Source organism: Aegilops tauschii, chromosome 5 (genome assembly GCF_002575655.3).
Source record: "Aegilops tauschii subsp. strangulata cultivar AL8/78 chromosome 5, Aet v6.0, whole genome shotgun sequence".
NCBI lineage: Eukaryota > Viridiplantae > Streptophyta > Magnoliopsida > Poales > Poaceae > Aegilops > Aegilops tauschii.
Window position 1 is genome coordinate 252,905,236 of NC_053039.3, and position 23,052 is coordinate 252,928,287.

Sequence of the window (23,052 nt, forward strand, 5' to 3'; positions counted from 1 at the left end):
GCGTTGCAAGAACGCGGATGAAGGATTCGTACTCGTAGCGATTCAGATCGCGGTTGGTTCCGATCTAAGCGCTGAACCACGGCGCCTCCGCGTTCAACACACGTGCAGCCCGGTGACGTCTCCCACGCCTTGATCCAGCAAGGAGAGAGGGAGAGGTTGGGGAAGACTCCGTCCAGCAGTAGCACGATGGCGTGGTGGTGGTTGAGGAGCACGGTACTCCGGCAGGGCTTCGCCAAGCACTACGAGAGGCGAGGAGGGAGGGAGGTAGGGCTGCGCCAAGAGGGAGAGCAAATCATGTGTTGGGCAGCCCCCATACCTCAAGTATATATAGGGGAAGAGGAGGGGCTGCGCCCCCACCTATGGTTCCCTCCCCAGGGGTAGCGGCAGCCCCCAGATCCCATCTGGGTGGCGGCCAAGGGGGAGAGAGGGGGGCGCACCTAGGGTGGGCCTTAGGGCCCATCTGCTCCTAGGGTTTGCCCCCTCTCCTCTTGAGGGCGCCTTGGGCCTTGGTGGGAGGCGCCCCAGCCCACCTAGGGGCTGGTCCCTTCCCACTATTGGCCCGTGTAGGCCTCTGGGGCTGGTGGCCCCACCTGCTGGACCCCCGGGACCCTCCCGGTGGTCCCGGTACGTTACCGATAGCACCCGAAACTTTTTCGGTGACCAAAACAGGACTTCCCATATATAAATCTTTACCTCCGGACCATTCTGGAACTCCTCGTGACGTCCGGGATCTCATCCGGGACTCCGAACAACATTCGGTAACCATGTATTTCTATTCCCTATAACCCTAGCGTCATCGAACCTTAAGTGTGTAGACCCTACGGGTTCGGGAACCATGCAGACATGACCGAGACGTTCTCCGGTCAATAACCAACAGCGGGATCTGGATACCCATGTTGGCTCCCACATGTTCCACGATGATCTCATCGTATGAACCACGATGTCGGGGATTCAATCAATCCCGTATACAATTCCCTTTGTCAATCGTATACTACTTGCCCGAGATTCGATCGTCGGTATCCTGATACCTTGTTCAATCTCGTTACCGGCAAGTCTCTTTACTCGTTCCGTAACACATCATCCCGTGATCAACTCCTTGGTCACATTGTGCACATTATGATGATGTCCTACCGAGTGGGCCCAGAGATACCTCTCCGTTTACACGGGGTGACAAATTCCAGTCTCGATTCGTGCCAACCCAACAGACACTTTCGGAGATACCTGTAGTGCACCTTTATAGCCACCCAGTTACGTTGTGACGTTTGGTACACCCAAAGCATTCCTACGGTATCCGGGAGTTGCACAATCTCATGGTCTAAGGAAATGATACTTGACATTAGAAAAGCTCTTAGCAAACGAACTACACGATCTTGTGCTAGGCTTAGGATTGGGTCTTGTCCATCACATCATTCTCCTAATGATGTGATCCCGTTATCAACAACATCCAATGTCCATGGTCAGGAAACCGTAACCATCTATTGATCAACGAGCTAGTCAACTAGAGGCTTACTAGGGACATGGTGTTGTCTATGTATCCACACATGTATCTGAGTTTCCTATCAATACAATTTTAGCATGGATAATAAACGATTATCATGAACAAGGAAATATAATAATAACCAATTTATTATTGCCTCTAGGGCATATTTCCAACAGTCTCCCACTTGCACTAGAGTCAATAATCTAGTTCACATCACCATGTGATTACACTCAAAGTTCACATCGCCATGTGACCCTCCTTGGTTTGATCATGTTATGCTTGTGAGAGAGGTTATTAGTCAACGGGTCTGAACCTTTCAGATCCGTGTGTGCTTTATGAATATCTATGTCATCTTGTGGATGCTACCACGCGCTACTTGGAGCCATTTCAAATAACTGCTCTACTATACGAATTCGGTTTACTACTCAGAGTCATCCGGATTAGTGTCAAGGTCGCATCGACGTAACCCTTTACGACGAACTCCTTTTCACCTCCATAATCGAGAACATTCCTTAGTCCACTAGATACTAAGGATAAGATCGACCGCTGTCATGTGATCCATTCCCAGATCTCTATTGTACCCCTTGACCAACGCGTGGCAAGGCACACTTCATGTGCGGTACACAGCATAGCATACTGTAGAGCCTACGTCTAAAGCATACGGGACGACCTTCGTCCTTTCTCTCTCTTCTGCTGTGGTCAGGTCTTGAGTCTTACTCAATACTCACACCTTGTAACACAGCCAAGAACTCCTTCTTTGCTGATCTATTTTGAACTCTTTCAAAATCATGTCAAGGTGTGCGTTCTTTGAAAGTATCATCAGGCGTCTTGATCTATCTCTATAGATCTTGATGCCCAATATGTAAGCAGCTTTATCCAGGTCTTCCTTTGAAAAACTCCTTTCAAACAACCCTTTATGCTTTCCAGAAATTTTACATCATTTCGGATCAACAATATGTCATTCACATATACTTATCAGAAATGTTGTAGCGCTCCCACTCACTTTATTGTAAATACAAGTTTCTAACAAACTTTGTATAAACCCAAAAACTTTGATTACTCCATCAAAGCGTATATTCTGACTCCGAGATGCTTGCTCTAGTCCATGGAAGGATCGCTGGAGCTAGCATACCTTTACTACCCTAGCCGATAGAGCGGACATGTTTTGATCTGAAAAATAGCCTTCGTGTAACACGAAGAATCGCTAAAGATTCGAATAAGTCGTCAAGTGGTTGACCAGCTCTCGCCGCATCATGACAGTCAGTTTTCGGCTTTCTCTACTAAGGTGCTCATCCGGTCAAAGCCAGGGCAAAATCGCAGTAGTTCTCCCTTTACTACCCTAGCCGATAGAGCGGAACATAGGGTAGCAAGCACAGGAGCCGGGCAACCCAACTATTGACCAAAGACAATGATTCGGAGTTGATGCATATAAGGCCAAACTTGCGACGCCGAAATATGCTATAGAGCTGTTCGGACTTTTATTGGCGACTCATTTGTTCCCATACTGGGCCTCTGGCATGTTATGCCGAGACGCGTCTTGTGACACAGCCGTTGCGACCGTACTCATTGTAGCAAGAGTATTTTAAGATTAGCTTGGATAAAGTTTACTGGGAGTGGAGCAATATGCCAATGATAAATTCATATATAAAAAAGAAAAACCACAACCCGGCTATTTGACATGCTCGGGGTCGGGAACGGAGGAAAAAGGGCATAGTACAGGCTCAAAATAAAGAGTGCGGTCTACAAAAGCTATTTTGGACCTCCTGTCGCACGTCTGCGCCGCCCGTCCTCTGGGAGGGGAATCCTTAACGGAAGTAGCCCCTTAGGTGAGTGTACGGATCCGAACTTCGATAGAGTTCATTGTAGGTGCTGTCATGTTGGTCACCTGTTTATAATAAAGGAAAGTGAAGGAAACGGATAAAAAAACGTTACGGGAATATTTGCAGGGGTGCCCGTATTGTGTTGCCGCCGACGCCCATGGTATCTTGAGCGCGTAGTGATGTACGCGTGGTGTAGTTCTTGCCAGCATAGTGGGTGGGTGGCGGAAGCCGAACTGCTATTTCCGCTCCGGTAGTGGTCGAACGTCGAAGGGAAACTGTTTCTGGCCCCTGGTGTTCGGCTGGCGGGCCGCTCCGTCGTCTTTACCGCTTGGTGGCATCCTCCCCTTGTATTCGGCGTTAAGTTTGCCTGCCTGCTTAAAGACCCAACAGTTTCTGTTGGTGTGATTAGCTGGCTTATCAGGGTGACCGTGAATCTGACAAGGTTGGTCGAGTATCCTGTCGAGGGCGGATGGTCCATCCTGGCTGGCCTTAAATGGCTTCTTCCGTTGACCGAGCTTCGGATTGTGAAATTCGGCGTTGACCGCTATGTCGTGTAATCTTTCATTATTGTTGCGACTGTTGTGTTTGGTTAGTCGTGGCTTGCCGTTGTCGTCTCGTATTTCGGAAGTGCCCGGGTCGCTGGCGCTGTTGCGCTTACGAGCGAGCCAGTTGTCTTCTCCCGCACAAAAGCGAGTTATTAGAGCGGTAAGGGCGGTCATGGATTTAGGTCCTTCCTGGCCGAGGTGGCGTGCTAGCCATTCATCCCGGTCGCTATGTTTGAAGGCCGCGAGGGCTTCCGCGTCCGGACAATCGACAATTTGGTTCTTTTTGACTAAGAACCTGGTCCAGAGCTCCCTGGCTGACTCGCCGGGCTGTTGGATAATATGACTTAAGTTGTCGGCATCTGGCGGCTGGACATATATTCCTTGGAAGTTGTCACGAAAGGCGTCTTCCAAATCTTCCCAGCTGCCGATAGAATTTTCTGACAAACTGTTTAGCCAGTACCATGCTGGCCCCTTAAGCTTGAGAGGCAGGTATTTAATGGCATGAAGGTCGTCTCCGCGAGCCAAGTGGATATGGAGGAGGTAGTCCTCAATCCATACTGCAGGATCTGTTGTTCCATCGTATGATTCGATGTTGATGGGTTTGAACCCGTCTGGAAATTCGTGCTCCATTACCTCGTTGGTGAAGCAAAGCGGGTGCGTGGCTCCTCTATGTTGGGCCACACTGTGAAGCACCTCGTTTGGATGCCGTTGGCGGCTTCGGGCGTGGCTGTCTTGGTTGAGTCCGGCTGATTGACCATCATAACCGGTCGGGGCATATCTTCGCGATCTGTACGTCGATCTTGTCTGTCCTGCTCCGCCCACTAAACTTTGGCGGATGTCGCCATTGTTTTCCCGAACCGTCTTGTTCTTGTTCTTACGGACGGATTGGTTGGTATGGTATTCTGCTTGGGCTGCTGCTTTATCCGGACCGAACTGTGGTCGACCTGCCGCATTATTCGATGGTGGAACGGGCTCCAGCACGTTGCCATCATGTGGAGGGAGCCACCTGCATTTGGGGTGGCTTTTGTCCGGGCCACTAGGGCCGTATTCTATGGCGGCTAGGACCTCGGTCCATTTATCATTGAGCAGATCTTGGCTTGCTTGAAGCTGTAGCTGCTTTATTCTTAGATTCCTTGCTGTGGCTATTAGCCGGCGTTTAAAGTGCTCCTGCTCGAGAGGTTCCTCCGACATGATGAATTCTTCGTTGTCGAGGCTCTCCTCTTCCTCGGAGAGGGGAAGATAATTGCTATCCTCCGAGTCACCGTACATGACCTGTTCGTCGGGGCTATCTTGCCCGCTTTCCTGGTCCTCCTGTTCGGATCCTGCCTCAACAGGGTCTTTGTTGTCCGGAGTAGTATCACCTCCGTTGCTAGTATTGTTTTCTCTTGGGCGACGTGACCTAGAGCGGCGCCGGGGGCGCCGGTGTTCGGATTGTGTGCCAGGAGGTTTGTCCTCAACTGGATCCTCCTTGTCATCGTCGATATCGTCATTGGGTGTGTCTACCATACACACGTCATACTAGGAAGTGGTCGTCCTGCGTCTAGCGGATAGTAAGCTCTGGCCATGCCCCTCATCGTCGTCCATACCGTCGATGTCTTCGGGGCGGAGGTCAAGCATGTTGGTTGGGTCTTCACAGTGGCTATGAAGTGGGTGGTGGGTGGGAAGCAAAATTCTCCGTCATCCGCCGTAAGGTCGAACCGGACATAGTTCGGCGACGAGCCATCTGCCAGGGATAGGTTTTTTAGTGAGCTTAGTAGATAGCCCATAGGCGAGTGCTGAAAGACATCTGCGGCGCTGAACTTGAATATCGATAACCGATCGAGTTCGGTATCCGCGAGCTCGCAGGGTTCGGAACTCGATATCGGAGACGAGTCCGGGGTTTCGTTAACGCAGGTATCATATGAAGTGGGATCTGCGCGCGGCTCCAATGCCGCAGACTCGGTATCCCCCGTGATGGGGTTGAGTCTCCCATCTTCGGACGTCTTGATCTACTCCGGATCTAAGGCCGGAGTTGTTACAGGAGCTATCTCCTGGATGCGGCCCAATGACAGGTTTAAGCCATGTTCAACAGGGCGAAGGGGAGTGGTTGTCGCGGTCTCAAATCCGTCGAAGATCAAGTCCCCACGGATGTCCGCGATGTAGTTCAAACTTCTGAATCTGACCTGATGGCCAGGGGCGTAGCTATCGATCTGCTCCAGATGGCCGAGCGAGTTGGCCCTCGGTACGAAGCCGCCGAACACGAAGATTTGTCAGGGGAGAAAGGTTTCTCCCTGAACAACGCCACCACCGACGATTGAAGGGGCCATCGAGCCTTATGTCGATGGCACAGTGGAACTCTCAATGAAAGCACCACTGTCGGTGTCAAAACCGGCGGATCTCGGGTAGGGGGTCCCGAACTGTGCGTCTAGGATCGATGGTAACAGGAGACGGGGGACACGATGTTTACCCAGGTTCGGGCCCTCTCTATGGAGGTAATACCCTACTTCCTGCTTGATTGACCTTGATGAATATCAGTGTTACAAGAGTTGATCTACCACGAGATCGCAATGGCTAAACCCTAGAAGTCTAGCCTAAGTGAATATGGTAATGAATCTGTCCTATCCGGACTATGCTCTCCGGTTTATATAGACACCGGAGAGATCTAGGGTTACATGAGGTCGGTTACATAGGAGGAAATCTTCATAATAGGTCGCCTAGCTTGCCTTCCACGCCAAGTAGAGTCCAATCCGTACACGGGTATTGTCTTTGGCCTTCGTATCTTCACAGCCCATCAGTCCGGCCCATGGATAGCAGGCCGAACGCCCGAGGACCCCTTAGTCCAGGACTCCCTCATCAACCGATACTAACCGATAATTGTTGAAGAAGAAAGGTGGGATGCCTACCAGGGCATCCCCAAGCTTAGATGCTTGAGACTTCTTGAAATATTATCTTGGGGTGCCTTGGGCATCCCCAAGTTTAAGCTTTTGTGTCTCCTTAATTCCTCTCATATCACGGTTTTCCTAAATCTCAAAAGCTTCATCCACACAAAACTCAACAAGAACTCGTGAGATAAGTTAGTATAAACCAATGCAAAAACCTTATCATTATCTACTGTAGCAAATCACTAAAATTATTATTGAACATTGCATACTAAATGCCTCTGCATGTTTAATGCTCCTATCCTCAAATAGAATCATTAAACATGCAAACTTGCAAACAATGCAAACATAGCAGCAATCTGCCAAAACAGTACAGTCTGTAAAGAATGCAAGAGTATCAATACTTCTTAAACTCCAAAGATTATAAAAATTTACCACGCTGTAGAAAATTTATCATAGCTTATTTTGCAAAAAGTTTCAACATTTTATCACATCCTGACTTTTCTAGGGAATTTTTGCAACAGCGGTAAACTTTCTGTTTTCACACAGCAATATGTAGACTTGTAAAATAAGCATAGTAAAGGCTATCAATGCCACTTTTATTGAAATAAAAAATGCAAAATATTATTCTAAATAACAGCAAGCAAATCCTAACAAAATAAATTGACGCTCCAAGCAAAACACATATCATGTGACGAATGAAAACATAGCTCCAAGTGAGGTTACCGATAATGTTGGAGACGAAAGAGAGGATGCCTTCCAGGGCATCCCCAAGCTTAGTTGCTTGGATCTTCCTTGAATATTACCTTGGGGTGCCTTGGGCATCCCCAAGCTTAGGGTCTTGTCATTCCTTATTCTCCTCATATCGACATCTCACCCAAAACTTGAAAACTTCAATCACACAAGACCTAACGGAACTTTGTGAGATAGGTTAGTATGATAAAGAGAAAACCATTCCACTTTGGTACTGCCAAAGACAAGATTCATAATTGTTCTCACACAATGCCTACTGTAACTCATCATTTCCATGATTTATATTGAGAAATATAAGCCATAGAAACTATAAAACAAGCAAACTATGCGTTGAAAACAGAATCTGTCAAAAACAGAACAGTGTGTAGTAATCTGTACTAAAACCATATTTCTGCTACTCCAAAATTCTGGAAAATTAGGAAAACATAGATAATTTGTATATCTATCACCTGAAAAAATTCAGATCAAAAGCACATTCCAGTGAATTTTCAAAATTCCTGGACTGAGCACAAAAGGTTCTATTTTGGACAGAATCAAGTCAACTATCATCCACACTATCCCAAAGGCTTTACTTGGCACTTTATTGAAACAAAAGCTATAAAACATGATTACTACAGTATCTTAATAACGTGAACACACAAAAACAATAGGTAAAAGTGTTGGGTTGTCTCCCAACAAGCGCTTTTCTTTAATGCCTTTTAGCTAGGCATGATGATTTCAATGATGCTCGCATAAAAGATAAGAATTGAAACATAACAAGAGCATCATGAATCATAAGTTCCTCTCTCATAATAATTTTCAGTAGCATCATGAATAGATTCATCAATATAACCATCACATAAAACATTCTTTTCATGATCCAAAAGCATAGAAAATTTATTACTCTCTATATAAGCAATTTTATTCTCATTCATAATAGTGGGAGTCTCATATGAAACTCGGATACTATAAATTGTTCCCACATAAAGAGAGTAATGTTCATTAAAAGGATATTCAAAATTATGACAATAATTATCACTACTTTTTATAACATAAGTATCATCACAATATTTATCATAAGTAGGAGCCATGCAATCATCATAGCAAATTTGATCATTCAAAGTAAGGGGATTAAAAAGATCATCTTCATTAAGCATAGCATCCCCAAGCTTGGGACAAACATTAATTGCAGCAAATAAATTCTCAAACATGTCATTCTCATCAAACATAGCATCCCCAAGCTTGTGGCTTGGCATATCATAAGCATAATCACTCTCATCATTAATAATATGAATAGCACCAACGATATAACAATTGCTACCATCATAATTTTCCAGGTTGGTGCCAAAAAGATTTCCAAGATTATAAAAAGTATCATTATCTTCCCAATCATAGTTATCAAAACAAGCAATAGGCATAACAAAATCATCATTAATAGTGCTCTCGGACATTGTGCCATAAGACATAGAAGCAATATCATCATCAAGTGCATCATCCTCCACAATTATTTTTGATTCATTTTCATGAGGAACAACAATAATAGGAGCAACACTTTTTGGGAGAGATACCTTTTTACCTCTATTCTTTCTTCTTCTTCAGCACACCATGTGTGGGTTTAATTAATTTTTTCAAGCTTCTTGTTGAAGAGATTGATTGGATAGGAAGCTCCTCATCGTTACCTATTTCATCATGAGAGACAATAGGAGGGAAAGTGGAAATATTTACCCTTTCATTAGTATTTCTTTTATATTTTATTGGTTTTCCCATCTTTCTATAGTTGGCAATATAAGCATTCTCATTGCAATTTACCATGCAAAACATATAGATATTTTTTAGATTAGTTTCAATGTCATCCGTGAGAATGAATACTTCAAACCAACTATTTTTATGTGTCAATTCTTCACTCCCCATAAATAGACAAAGCTTATTCTAAAGTTCAAGGGTGATCAAATCATTACAATATTTGGCCATGATTCGATCATGAAAAAGTTTGCATTGAAAATTAAGATGACCAACCTTATTGCAAAGTTCACAAGTAATAGGACAAAGAGAACATAATTTTTTAGCAAATTCATCTATCACTTTGAGCAAGGAATTGGTCTATCATGTTTATGCTTCTTGCAAAATCTATCTTCCCTATAAGGCACGTCTTCACAAACTTTATGCACTCCACAAAAATTGACATGCTTATTAAAAACATTTTTGTCATGACTTGTGCAATCATCATTAGCATTTTGGATATTCAAATAATTCATACTAACAACATTGTAACCATGCTCATCATTCAAATATTTTATGCCAAACATTTTATTGACTTCTTCTTCAAACAATTGAGCACAATTTTCTGAACCATCATTTTCAAGAAAAATATTATAAAGATGATCAATAATATGATGCAACCTCAGTTCCATTTTTACGTAGTTTTCTTTTATAAACCAAACTAGTGATAAAACAATAAACTAAAAGATTCAATTGCAAGATCTAAAGATATACCTTCAAGCACTCACCTCCCCGGCAACGGCGCCAGAAAAGAGCTTCGTTGACGGGATGTGAGTGCCGCTTAACTAACTTCCCCGGCAACGGCGCCAGAAAAGAGCTTGATGTCTACTACACAACTTTATTCTTGTAGACACGTGTTGGGCCTCCAAGCGCAGAGTTTTGTAGGACAGTAGCAATTTTCCCTCAAGTGGATGACCTAAGGTTTATCAATCCGTGGGAGGTGTAGGATGAAGATGGTCTCTCTCAAACGACCCTGCAATCAAATACAAGAAACCTCTTGTGTCCCCAACACACCCAATACAATGGCAAGTTGTATAGGTGCACTATTTCGGCGAAGAGATGGTGATAAAATTGTAATATTGATGGTAGAAATATATTTTTATAATCTGAATAAACAAAAACAGCAAGGTAGCAAATAGTAAACGGGCACAAAAACGGTATTGCAATACTTGAAAATGAGGCCTAGGGTCCGTACTTTCGCTAGTGCAATCTCTCAACAGTGCTAATATAATTGGATCATATGACCACCCCTCAAAGTGCGATGAAGAATCACTCCAAAGTTCCTATCTAGCGGAGAACATAAGAAGAAATTATTTGTAGGGTATGAAACCACCTCGAAGCTATTCTTTCCGACCGATCTATCCAAGAGTTCGTACTAAAATAACACCAAATAACTTCAGATTCATAATACTCAATCCAACACAAAGAACCTCAAAGAGTGCCCCAAGATGTCTACCGGAGAAACAAAGACAAGAACGTGCATCAACCCTATGCGTAGATTACCCCAATGTCACCTCGGGAATCCATGAGTTGAGTGCTAAAACATATATCAAGTGAATCAATATGGTACCCCATTGTCACCAGGAGTATTCATATGCAAGACATATATCAAGTGCTCTCAAATCCATAAAAGTATTCAATCCGATAACAATGAAATCTCAAAGGGAAAAACTCAATTCATCACAACAAGATTGAGAGGGGAAAACACCATATGATCCGACTATATTAACAAAGCACGCGATACATCAAGATCGTGACATCTCAAGAACACGAGAGAGAGAGAGATTAAACACATAGCTACTGGTACAAACCCTCGGCCCCGAGGGTGGACTACTCCCTCCTCATCGTGGTGGCTGCCGGGATGATGAAGATGGACACCGGTGATGATTCCGCCCTCTGGCAGGGTGCCGAAATGGGGTCTAGATTGGTTTTCGGTGGCTACCAAGGCCTGCGGCGGTGGAACTTCTGATCTAGGTTAACCCCGAGGGTTTTTGGAATATTTGAGATTTTATAGGGTAAAGAGGGGGTGCGGGAGGCCACCGAGGTGGGCACAACCCACCTGGGCCCGCCCTGGTGGGTTGTGGCCCCCTCGGGGCACCCCTAGGTGCTTCTATGACCCACTGGTGGTCTTCTAGTCCATAAAAAATCCACAAAAAATTTTGCGGTGTTTGGACTCTGTTTGATATTGATTTCCTGCGATGTAAAAAACAAGCAGAAAACAGCAGCTGGCACTGGGCACTTGGTCAATAGGTTAGTCCCAAAAATGGTCTAAAGTTGCTATAAAATGATTGTAAAACATCCAAGAATGATAATATAATGGCATGAATACTTCATAAATACAGATACGTTGGAGACGTATCAAGGTCGAAGGGTGGATGCCCCCAATGCCTCCCCACCTTTTTATAGGCGTGGAGGGGGCTGGTGGATTGCCCTCCAAGGCCCTAGGGTCATTGGCCAAAGGGGGAGGAAGGAAATCCCACATTTCCTTCCCCACCGATCGCTATCCCCCTCTTTAGGGATCCTCATCTTATCCCCTTGGGATATGATACTATTCCTTTTAAGGGAGGATCTTGGTGCACCTAGACCAGGGTTGTGGGGACTTTTCCCACTACCCATTTTCATGTGGGTCCCTCATGCTGGTGGGCTTCACTCTGGAACCTTCTAGAACCTTCCCGGTACAATACTGAAAAAACTCGAACTTTTTCGGGAACCCCGATAACAACTTTCCATATATGAATCTTTACCTCCGGACTATTCTGGAGCTCCTTGTGATGTCCCAATCCCATCCAGGACTCCGAACAACCATCAGACTTTCCATTATTAATATCTCAATACTAACCTAGCGCTACCAAACGTTAAGCGTGCGACCCTACGGGTTCGAGAATCATGTAGACATGACCGAGACTCCTCTCCGCTCAATAACCAATAGCGGGACCTGGATGCCCATATTGATTCCTACATATTCCACGAAGATCTTTATCGGTTGAACCACGATGTCAAGGATTCAGTTAATACTGTATACAATTCCCTTTGTCCGACGATATGTTACTTGCCCGAGATTCGATCGTCGGTATCTCCATACCTAGTTCAATCTCGTTACTTGCAAGTCTCTTTACTCATTCCGTAATACAATATCCCGTGACCAAACTCATTAGTAACATGCTTGCAAGCTTCTTGTGATGTTGCATTACCGAGAGGGCCTCGAGATACGTCTCCGTCATACGGAGTGAGAAATCCCAGTCTTGATCCATGCCAACTCAACATACACCCTCAGAGATACCTGTAGAGCATCTTTATAGTCACCCAATTACATTGCGACATTTGGTACACACAAGGCTCCGGTGTCAGTGAGTTGCATGATCTCATGGTCATAGGAACAGATACTTGACATGCAGAAAACGATAGCAATAAACTTGGTACGATCATATTCTATGTTTATAGTTTGGGTCTTGTCCATCACATCATTCTCCTAATGATGTGATCCCGTTATCAAATGACAACTCATGTCTATGGCTAGGAAACCATAGCTATCTTTGATCAACGAGCTAGTCCGGTAGAGGCTCACTAGGGACATGTTGTTGTCTATGTATCCACACATGTATTTGAATTTCTGGTCAATGAAATTATAGCATGGATAATAAACAATTCTCATGAACAAGGAAATATAATAATAACTACTTTATTATTTACTCTAGGGCATATTTCCAACAGTCTTGAAGAAGAAGATTGTGTGAACATTCATGTTTACCTTCAAGACATCATCTTTATGAAGAGAGAAGATAAGATACAAGGTTGATCAAGAGTAAGTCAAAGAGTGAATCAAGTTGATCAACACACAAAGCGTAGAAGTTGTACCGAGTGGGATCAAGTGATCCCATGATATGGTAAGCATTGTCCATTACGCTTTGTGTACTAACACATGGTCTATGTGAGAGTTCTTTGTGGGGTTACGTATGTTTCCATGGGAGTGCATCAAAAGGAAGATCCCATATAATCCATAGAGGATGACATCAAGTGGTGATAGTCATTGAGATTGCGTTGTGCAAATTCAAGTGGAGTATCACAAAGAGATCCCTTCCTTGAAGCTTGCCGTCCATTGTGGTGACAATGGACTTGGGAAGATGCGCCGAAGAGTGACTCGCCCATAATGAAGTATGGGGGAGCAATCTACTAGTCTTCATCGAGCATGCCAATTAAGAAAGGTGGTCCAACTTGAAGAGGACAAGATCGTCGTCATCTAGCTCAAGTAGACTATGCACAATGAAGATGGTGTCCTTGATAGGTTTTTATTTTACCGGTCTCATGGTGTTAGTTGGGAGACCAGGTTATAGGATTGAGTGTCGTACTATCAAGGCGGGCTCTCGAGTGAGTGGCTTGATCGTATCGTTCGTAGAGACCTCAAATCATTGCATCCTTGGCATCATCTTTCTTTGTTCTTGTCTGGTTTTTTTGCTTTGAGAGTTTTGTAGCTTGTGGTCATCTTCATGACAAGCTCAAATTCATCAAAAAACGGATTTCATATACATCGTCTTTTGTGTTTTCGAGTTGGAGTCTATGACGAATCTTCTCTGATGGAGGTTTCATGCCTCTATATCTTTGACATATTTCTGTTGCCACTTCTGAAGATTTCTAGTCGTGATTTGACGACTCTTGTTACAACATCCAAGCAGCAGTACTGCTCTGGACCACGGTAGTACCGCTAGGCGGTACTTCTGTGACCAGTACCGCTGCCACATCCACTTATTTTGGTGCTTCTGTTGTCCAATCTGCTTGAGCGGTAGTACTGCTCCCCCAAGCTGTAGTACTGCTCTCTTTTTTTGTCTCGTTGGGTTGCGTTGACCGTGCTAAGGGGGTCTTCTTCCCCAATGGTTTATACCCTTAAGATCGTGTCTGTCCTCCATTGTTGACCTTCTTCGAGCTTGCTATTTCTCAATCCCTCCAATGATTCTTACTAGTTTTTTAGGGAAAAGAGAGAGGAGATCTAGATATATATTTCCACCAATCCATCTCGCCTCTAAGTGAGGGGAACCCTTTGGATCTAGATCTTGGAGTTCTTTGTGTTCTCCTCTTGTGTTCTTCCTCTCATTTTCCTCCATATCATTAGTTGTGGTGGTGGGATTTGGGAGAGAAGGACTTGGGCACTCTGTGTCCCCTTGCCATTGCATTTGGCGCATTGGTTTGAGTTCCCGAAAGTGATACATGGAAGTGAAGTTGAGAAGCTTATTACTCTTGGATGTTTGGGCACCCTAGAGCTTGTTCCTTGGGTGCTTTGGTGCCCTAGACGGTTGGTGTTGTCAAAGCTCAATCATTGTGTTGTAAAGCTTCGAGCAAGCTTCGGGAGACTCCAATAAAGTTGTGGAGAGTACCCCGAGCAATTTGTGCGGTTTCGGTGACCGCCCCCAAGGGTTGTCATTTTTACGGGTTTGGTGGCCGCCCTTAAGAGTCCTTTAGTGGAATCACGACATTTTGCATTAAGTGAGGTCATGAGGACATTACGATGGCCCTAGTAGCATTTTGGGGAGCATTGTGAACTTCGGGATACATCATCGTCTTCGCGTGCCTTGGTTATATCTTACCCGGGCCCTTTACTTATGCACTTTACTTTGTGATAGCCATAGTGTTTCATGTTATATATCTTGCTACCACTTAGTTGTTTATCTTGCCTAGCATAAGTTGTTGGTGCACATCGGTGAGCCTAGTTGTTCTAGGTTTTGTCCTTATCAAATTAAACGCTAATTTTATTCCGCATTTGTTCAAGCTTAAACCGTAATTATTTTAAAGCGCTTACTCACCCCCCCCCCCTCTAGGCGACATCCACAATCTTTCAACATTAAACAAAAGAATCACACCCGCATGTGTCCATAGTACATGAAAAACAAATAATATACTCACGCATCTCACTCCATCATGAGCTTTTGCAATCACACCCGCATGTGTCCATAGTACATGAAAAACAAATAATATACTCACGCATCTCGCTCCATCATGAGCTTTTGCTCCCCCCAAACCAAGCTTTTTTGAGGGGCGGGAAGGGTCATCTTGCTCAAGTCGACCCCCATGATCTCCACTTTCTTGGTGATTATACTGAGCTCAGCTTCCTTTTCCTTCAAGTCCACTTCCTTGGCTCTTGACAGTGCATTTTCCTCATTGATCGTGAGCTTCTTCTTTTGAAGGTCAAAGAAGTTCTTCATGGCCTCATCTTTCTCTTTGCACTTCCTCTCTTCCCTCTTCTTACTTGACACCTCCTTTTGGGTTATGAACCCTTTCAAAGTTTCTTGCAAGGCGAGTGTAGAAGCATCACGCTTTGCATCTACCTTGGAGTTGGTCTTCCACCTCGGCCTCTTCTCACTTGGGGTTGACGACTGATGAGGTTGGGACACCTTTTTTTGGTTGGCATATTGGTCCTTACAATTCTTGCAATTCTTGAGTCAACAAATAATGGAACAAGGTAAATGTCTTCATCCCATGTTGGGATGGGGGCAGGTTCGTCGGCCATGGTTGTAGGGCGGGAGGTTTTCGGGAGAGGAAAGGTGGGAATGGAAATGCTATGCCACCAACAGGTGGGCTAGGGAAGGACCCCGTGGTCGTACGTGGTGTATCTGCACGGACCCAAATCCAAACCAAATCTCAACTGAAAATGAGTCGAAGCAGACATGAAAACGGACAAGCATTGTCTGCGTCGATGCATTGGGCTATGTTTTTATCAGCGCGGATCCAAACAGACGCGGATGGACGAAATATGTCGACCCATTGAAGTTACCCTTGTCCTTACATGGGCAAAACCTAATTCCCGTGTAGCAACTTGGATAGCGACCAACTGTAAACCCCTCGTGGAGAGGCTACATGCACATGGGCCGACCCAACTAGCTCACTTATTTTTTGTGTTTTATTTTGGTTTAGTTTTTGCTTTTTCCATTTCGTTTTATTCTTTTCTTTTTTACATTTCTGGTTTTCCATGTTCTATTTTATATTTCTCGTATTTTACATTATTTTATTTTTATATATTTTTAATTTCAAATTCATTAACATTTTACAAATTTGTGTCCACATTTTTAAGTCGGAGAATATTTATTCAAATTTGGAACATTTTTTCGGATTAGTGAACATTCTTTAAAATTCTGAGCATTTTCTAACATTAAGAACATTTACTGAATTCGTGAACAACTTTTGAAATTCCGAACATTAATTAACTTACATTTTTGAAATTTATAAAAATTCGGATTTTTTTTTAAAATTTATGAACAACTTTTGAAATTTAAAATATTTTATCAAATAATTGAACATTTTTCTGAAATTCATAACACATTTTAAAATTAGGAACAATATTTTAGTTTGCGAACAAGTTTTGAAATCCGGACAATTTTCCAAATTCATGAACATTTTTTTAATTGTGAATTTTTCAAAAATTAGTGAACATGTTTATAAATTTAAAACTTTTTTTCAAATTCTTGAACATTTTTGAATGTCAGAACATTGTTTTGAAATTCAAGAAATTATTAAATTGGGAAACATTTTTCAAACTAGTGAACAAATTTTGAAATTTAGATCATTTTCGGAAATCCGTTATCAATTTCTGAAATTTAGATCATTATTTCAAATTGATCAACATTTTTTAAATTGAAGAACATTTTTTTAATTCGTGAACAACTTTTAAAAATGAAACATATTTTCAAATTCTTGAACATTTTACAATTTCATGATATTTTGAAGAACATTTATGAAAATCTTTTTTTAAATAATTGGAACATTTTCTTAAATTCATGAACAATTTTCAATTTCATGATATTTTTTGAAAATTTGGAACATGTTTTGAGTTCACGAACATTTTTTTTTCAAAATTTTGATTTGTGAACATGTTTTGAAGTTGCGACCATTTTTTTGAAATTTTGGATTTGTGATTGCTCAGATTTTAAAAAGAAAAAAGGTAAGGAATAAGAAATGAAAGAATAAAAGCGAAAACAAACAGGGGAACCCCGTCTGCGGTCAACCCAAAGTGTGCGCGTGCATGGGGGGCGTGGGCGTGTGTTTGCTTTCCTCCAATCTACACGTGAAATAGGAGGCCTTCCTTACATGGGAGTACTAGCGGAGTTTCTCACGGGCCAACCTAGGCCATCCCCCCCCCCCCCCCCCCCCCTCCTCAACCCCGACCCATAAGATATTTGCTTTATATCCCTTAGTATCAGGCCTCAATTCCCATTTAAATAAGACCAAAGTCCATTAGTCGCCCCTCAGCTCATCCCCCCCCCTCCCCTAGGTTTTTGGCCCAAGCCATGCCATTGCTTGGGGGTGTTTCATCACTGAAAGGTTCGGTCCTTTGAGTGGCTCCTAATTGAAATGTGTATTCAGTTGAGGAGTGCACTTTATTGAAATCACACTAGCTCATAGCTGGAGCCCAATTTGTGGTGCACCAATGAAGATGCAAAACGACACCAACTTTGGCTATCTCATAGCTGGAGTGTTTCGTCCAGCTATGAGCCAGTGGGAGTGTTTCCTCCACTGGAAGTTTACGTGCTTTGAGTGGCCCCTAATTGAAGCGTGCATCCAGTTGAGGAGTGCACATTGCTGGAATCACACTGGCTCATAGCTGGAGGCCAATTTGTGGCACATCAATGGAGACGCAAAACGACACCATCTTTAACCGTCCTTTTGCCCGTTGTATTTGGTAATCGATCATGAATCCTCGTGTGCCAGCCGTCACAGTCAGGTGAGTGGTCCTTATGTGGCCGGTAACTGAAGATGCCAGACCATACCATCTCGAACCGCTCTTTCGCCAGTTGTCTCCGCCCATCGACTATGGATCTTTTTGAGCAAGTTGTAATTGTTTGCCTCAAAAAGACTCGTTATCTTTATCTGACGAAGGATAGTCGCTGAACTAAAATATCTCGCTCCTAATTATTATTCCCTCCGTAAAAAAATATATGAGCGTTAGAGAGTACCAAACAAAGTAATGGGATGAAGCCAAAGACGATCCCGTTTTTTTTTTTGCCGATTCTTCTAAAATCTTGAGAATCGGACCTCCATTTCCCTGAGATCCAGGCCAGTGAGTGACCATCGGTCGCCTAGCCGTTGCCAAGCCAGCACACACGCGCCGCGCCGCACCGCACCGCACTTTACACCCTGCCATGTGCCGCCCGGGCCCGCTAATCATTCGCCACCACCGCTAAACAATTCCGACCCCGCGCCCCTCGTCAATTCGACCGTTACCCAGCACGCTCCCGCGGCCAGCCCCGCATTCGCGTTCCCTTCTTCTTCCCACCCTCGCCGCCTCGGCCTCCTCCCTCCCTCCCTCCCTCCCCCCATTTCAAACCAACCCCCGTACCACACCACACCACCTAGGGTTTCTTTTCCTTCCAAGGAGCAAGTAGCACCGCCCGATCCGGCGGCGGGCGGCCCATGGACAAGTACGAGAAGCTGGAGAAGGTGGGGGAGGGCACCTACGGCAAGGTGTACAAGGCGCGGGTGGCGGCGACGGGGCAGCTGGTGGCGCTCAAGAAGACCCGCCTCGAGATGGACGAGGAGGGGATCCCGCCCACCGCGCTGCGCGAGATCTCCCTCCTCCGCCTCCTCTCCGCCTCCCTCTACGTCGTCCGCCTCCTCTCCGTCGAGCAGGTCACCAAGCCCTGCGGCAAGACCGTCCTCTACCTCGTCTTCGAGTTCCTCGACACCGACCTCAAGAAGTTCGTCGACGGCTTCCGCAAGGGGCCCTCGCCCAGGCCGCTCCCCACGCAGGTTGTCAAGGTATATCTATCTACCATCTCCTTCGCAACCACGACCTTTTTCTTCAGTATACTGTACTACCATCTTGTTGCGTACCGATTCCTGGTTACTTTCCCACGGAAATCTGCTACCTTGATGCGCGGCGGCTTTGCGACGATCAAAACCAACCGATCCGTGCATCTCGATTTACAGTATTATAATCTTGTCAAATGGTGACGGTGTGAATCGTAAGTGGACAACAAGTAATTTGAAGCACTGATTGATGTTGCTGTGGAGGACGGACAGGTCGTACAAGAATCAGATCAACGCATCAACCTAAGGCCTCATGCCTGTAACTAGAAAGGTCTAATTTTTCGTAAATTCAGGCATATATAGCTGCAACGACCAATTAGGAATGTAATGTGTCAGCATCTACAGTACCTTGCTGGTGATGATCACTCAATTTCTATTTTGAGATCGAATAGAGAAATCTGTCTCATTCCTAAAGTGAAAGAACGCTGTGCTTGCTTTGGAAACATATAACGCATCATCAATCCACCATCGATGTTGCTTGGTTTCCATAGAAACCTTCTACGTACTTGTCTCCACAGTAAAAAAAATCTTCACGCGCTAGTCAGTTTGGAGCCACAGTCGTCACATCACTGGAAGCCTGCTCTAACTGCATGGAGTTCTATCTTCATCCACTGACCATGCACCTGAGCCGCACTTCGTGTTATAAGTTATAACTTGATTACTTCTGCATGAAAATGACAAAGTAACTTTCTTGCTCCTCTTGTAGAGTTTCTTATACCAGTTGTGCAAAGGAACTGCACATTGCCATGGCCATGGCGTCCTTCACCGGTTAGACTTTTCTTCCGTTGTGTTTGTTGCTGTAATTGTCAGCTCGATACAACATTGCATTTGCAACTATGTGGTTAATGCTATCCTGCTTGATTTCACAGCGATTTAAAGCCACAAAACTTGTTGATCGACAAGGAGAAAGGGGTACTGAAAATTGCCGATCTTGGGCTAAGCAGAGCTTTTACTGTTCCCATGAAAAGTTACACCCATGAGGTACCACTTAGTAACAAAGTTCCTAAGATTTTACTGAGCATGCTCTAGTAAGTTCCTCATCATGTTATCTGTTTTGTGTTGTAGATTGTGACGCTCTGGTATAGAGCTCCTGAAGTTTTACTTGGAGCCACACATTACTCAACTGGTGTTGACATTTGGTCCATCGGTTGCATCTTTGGTACGCTGATTGCAATTAGGCTTTGATATTTGTTATGAAATGCCTTATCCTTGTATTCAGAACAAACAGTACAACCCATGTACAACCTCCAGAACAAAAATGCATTAGCAGATAAATCGTCACACTTGTGCAATAATCAGTAAAAGAGAATAAATAGTTTATCTTGTATCAAACACAAAAAATTGATATTTTCATGGATCTTATGAAGCAGCACAATTTACTACAGAAGTAATCTGTAAAAGAGAACATATGTTTTACCTTGCATCAAGACAAAAAAATCGTATTTTTTTTTCATGCATCTTATGAAGCAGTACAATTTACTATAGAAAGCGTTTGCTAATCAATCTAAATTCATGATTACTGTATGTCTTATTTTTATACTGAAATTAAATGTGCAATCTACGTTCAACTTCCTGAGCAAAATACAATAGCATTATGAATTGCCACACTTGATCACAATCAGTTAAGCATTTTGTTTGAAAAGAAGTAAGCTCCAGTTTTCCACAGTCCTTATGTTATCTGAACTGAACAGACCATATTGTGCTTCAAGTTCTTCCCTTGCTTTCTTTGACTTGACACTATACTGCGATTGTCAAGGTCTTCCCGTTTTGATATTGTAACTTTCTAATGCAGCTGAAATGGTCAGAAGACAAGCTCTTTTTCCTGGCGACTCCGAGTTGCAACAGCTGCTTCACATTTTCAGGTACTTCATCTTCTTTTTTCCATGAGCACCAACAACAATATGTAATACTGATAATACCAGTACTTTGTCTGGTTGGTTGATGGGATGGTGTATTAGTATGCGTGATCCTAGTGAACTGTTCTTGTTCTGTCCATTATTCCTTGTTCCAATGGATAAATAAATAACTTCTGACTTGGGAAGTCGATTGAAGTACTTATTACTACAACATCTGACAGTTTATTTCATTCTGTATGCATTTAATCATTTGACTGAAAACTGCTTCTGAAAAGGTTGTTGGGGACTCCTAATGAAGAGAAGTGGCCTGGAGTATGTGCTCTGAGAGACTGGCATGACTATCCACAGTGGAAGCCACAACATTTGTCACGTGCAGTTCCAACACTGGAGCCTGAAGGACTCGACCTGTTAGCGGTAAATTAAGAGAAACATAAAGCGCCGATTTCGTATGTCTGTCCTTGAGGATGTTTGTATCTGAGCTAACAGTTTCTTGCTTCGGTGAACTGCAGAAAATGCTTCAGTTTGATCCAGCGAACAGGATCTCAGCTAAAGCGGCAATGGACCATCCCTACTTCGACAGCCTCGACAAGTCCCAGTTCTAGTTGTTGCTGCTGTCTTGGGAGTTGGGCCTTCGCCATGGAGCGAGGAGATTGGAGATTTGATTTGCTTGCCATCTAGGCAACCTGATCAATCTTGATTTATCAGCTACTCAGTTCTGTTATTGAGTGGGCAATCGATTTGCCTATCTTTTTATATATCACTGTATGGATTCTGGTGGTCGGAAACTGAACTGCCACTCAAGATATTCCCTGATGTTTCTATCTGGTGTGATGCTCTGTTTTATCTTTTAATATTATTATTTTGAAACAAGGCAAAAAGATTTCCATTTTCATTGATTAAAAATATAACACACAGAGCGGGAAAAGAAAAGTAATTACTTCCGTTGCTTGGCACTCTTTGATCTTGTGCACGTCCTCATCATGGGGCGACGAAGTTGCGGAAGACCCTTGCATTTTGCTCGCTCGTTCCAAACTTCTCAAGAGACATCATCAAAGAAGCGACATCCTTGTACCTTGTAATTTTGTAAGGATGGTGTTGGTCCTATTCGCAAAAAAAAAGGATGGTGTTGGTCCACAAATCCTTCACCAAAGTCACATTGGCACAATCACTAGGCATGATGTAATTGAGCCCGAGCCAAGCCTGGATGTCATTCCACACTCTAGTCGTGTATCAGCATCCGGTTCTTGCATTCTTGGACTTGGTTGCTAAGAGGGCAAAGCCCATAATTTGGCGAACCCCTACGCTGAAGTCTATCGGCCGTCCATAACCTATCTTTTGAGATCATTAACACATGTCTCTCCGTTGATTGTACATTAGTAGAGAGCATAGTTAATTTTTTTTTTCTAGAATATGCACGAGCGTGCATATCATATATTGATAGAAGAAGAGTAGGGATAGAACCCTCCACCCAAGTTTACAAAAATCTGGTTACAGACATCTGAACCACCGTGAACTCCACATCTATAGCCGACTACTCCTGAATGGCCCACCTAGCTAGTTCACCAAAGAAAGGTTCGAGATCTCCTTTGAGTAGTCCTGCCGTACGCCAGTTTCCACCTTCCCTATTGATGTTAGAGATTACAGGCTGCGGGGATGGAAGCGCGCCATTAAAGACGACATCGTTTCTATGTTTCCACAATTCCCAGAGGCTGAGAGTGATGATGGCCTTGAGATCCCTCTTGGAGCATTGGCTAGCCGTCCGCGTGGTGCACCAATTCAAAAGAGTGTCGGATGCCGTCGGGGCCTGGTCCGGGCACCTGAGGACCTGCCAAACCTGTCCCTACACTACGCGAGCGAAAACGCAAGTTAGTAATATGTGATTGATAGTCTCTTCGGCTTGATCGCAGAGCGGATAGGCCTGCTGATGTGGTAGGCCTCGCCGGGCTAATATGTCGGATGTCCAGCATCGATTTCTCATAACGAGCCACGTGAAGAAGCGACACTGCAGCGGAGCTCTCAGCTTCCAAACCATGTCAGCGTACGGCGCAACCTGCCGACCAACGAACTTAGCCGCATACGCCGAGCGTACGGAGTAAGTACCAGACGCTTCCCATGCCCAAGTTATCCTGTCCTCGGAATTGGCCTGAATCTCCACCCCTTGCAACCTTTGCCACATCCGCAAGTACTCATCAA

The 23,052-nt window shown here is 44.1% G+C and overlaps 1 protein-coding gene across 1 annotated transcript; it reads left to right on the forward strand.

The window, feature by feature from the left end:
• Nucleotides 1-18,481: 18,481 nt before the first annotated feature.
• LOC109735511 (cyclin-dependent kinase B1-1) lies at nt 18,482-21,678 on the forward strand. Its single transcript, XM_020294729.4, has 7 exons — nt 18,482-18,952; nt 19,710-19,771; nt 19,873-19,984; nt 20,069-20,162; nt 20,796-20,865; nt 21,135-21,273; nt 21,369-21,678. Exons 1-7 carry the CDS (start codon nt 18,608-18,610, stop codon nt 21,459-21,461), a joined length of 915 nt encoding a protein of 304 aa, XP_020150318.1. The 5' UTR covers nt 18,482-18,607; the 3' UTR covers nt 21,462-21,678.
• The last annotated feature ends 1,374 nt before the right edge of the window (nt 21,679-23,052 follow it).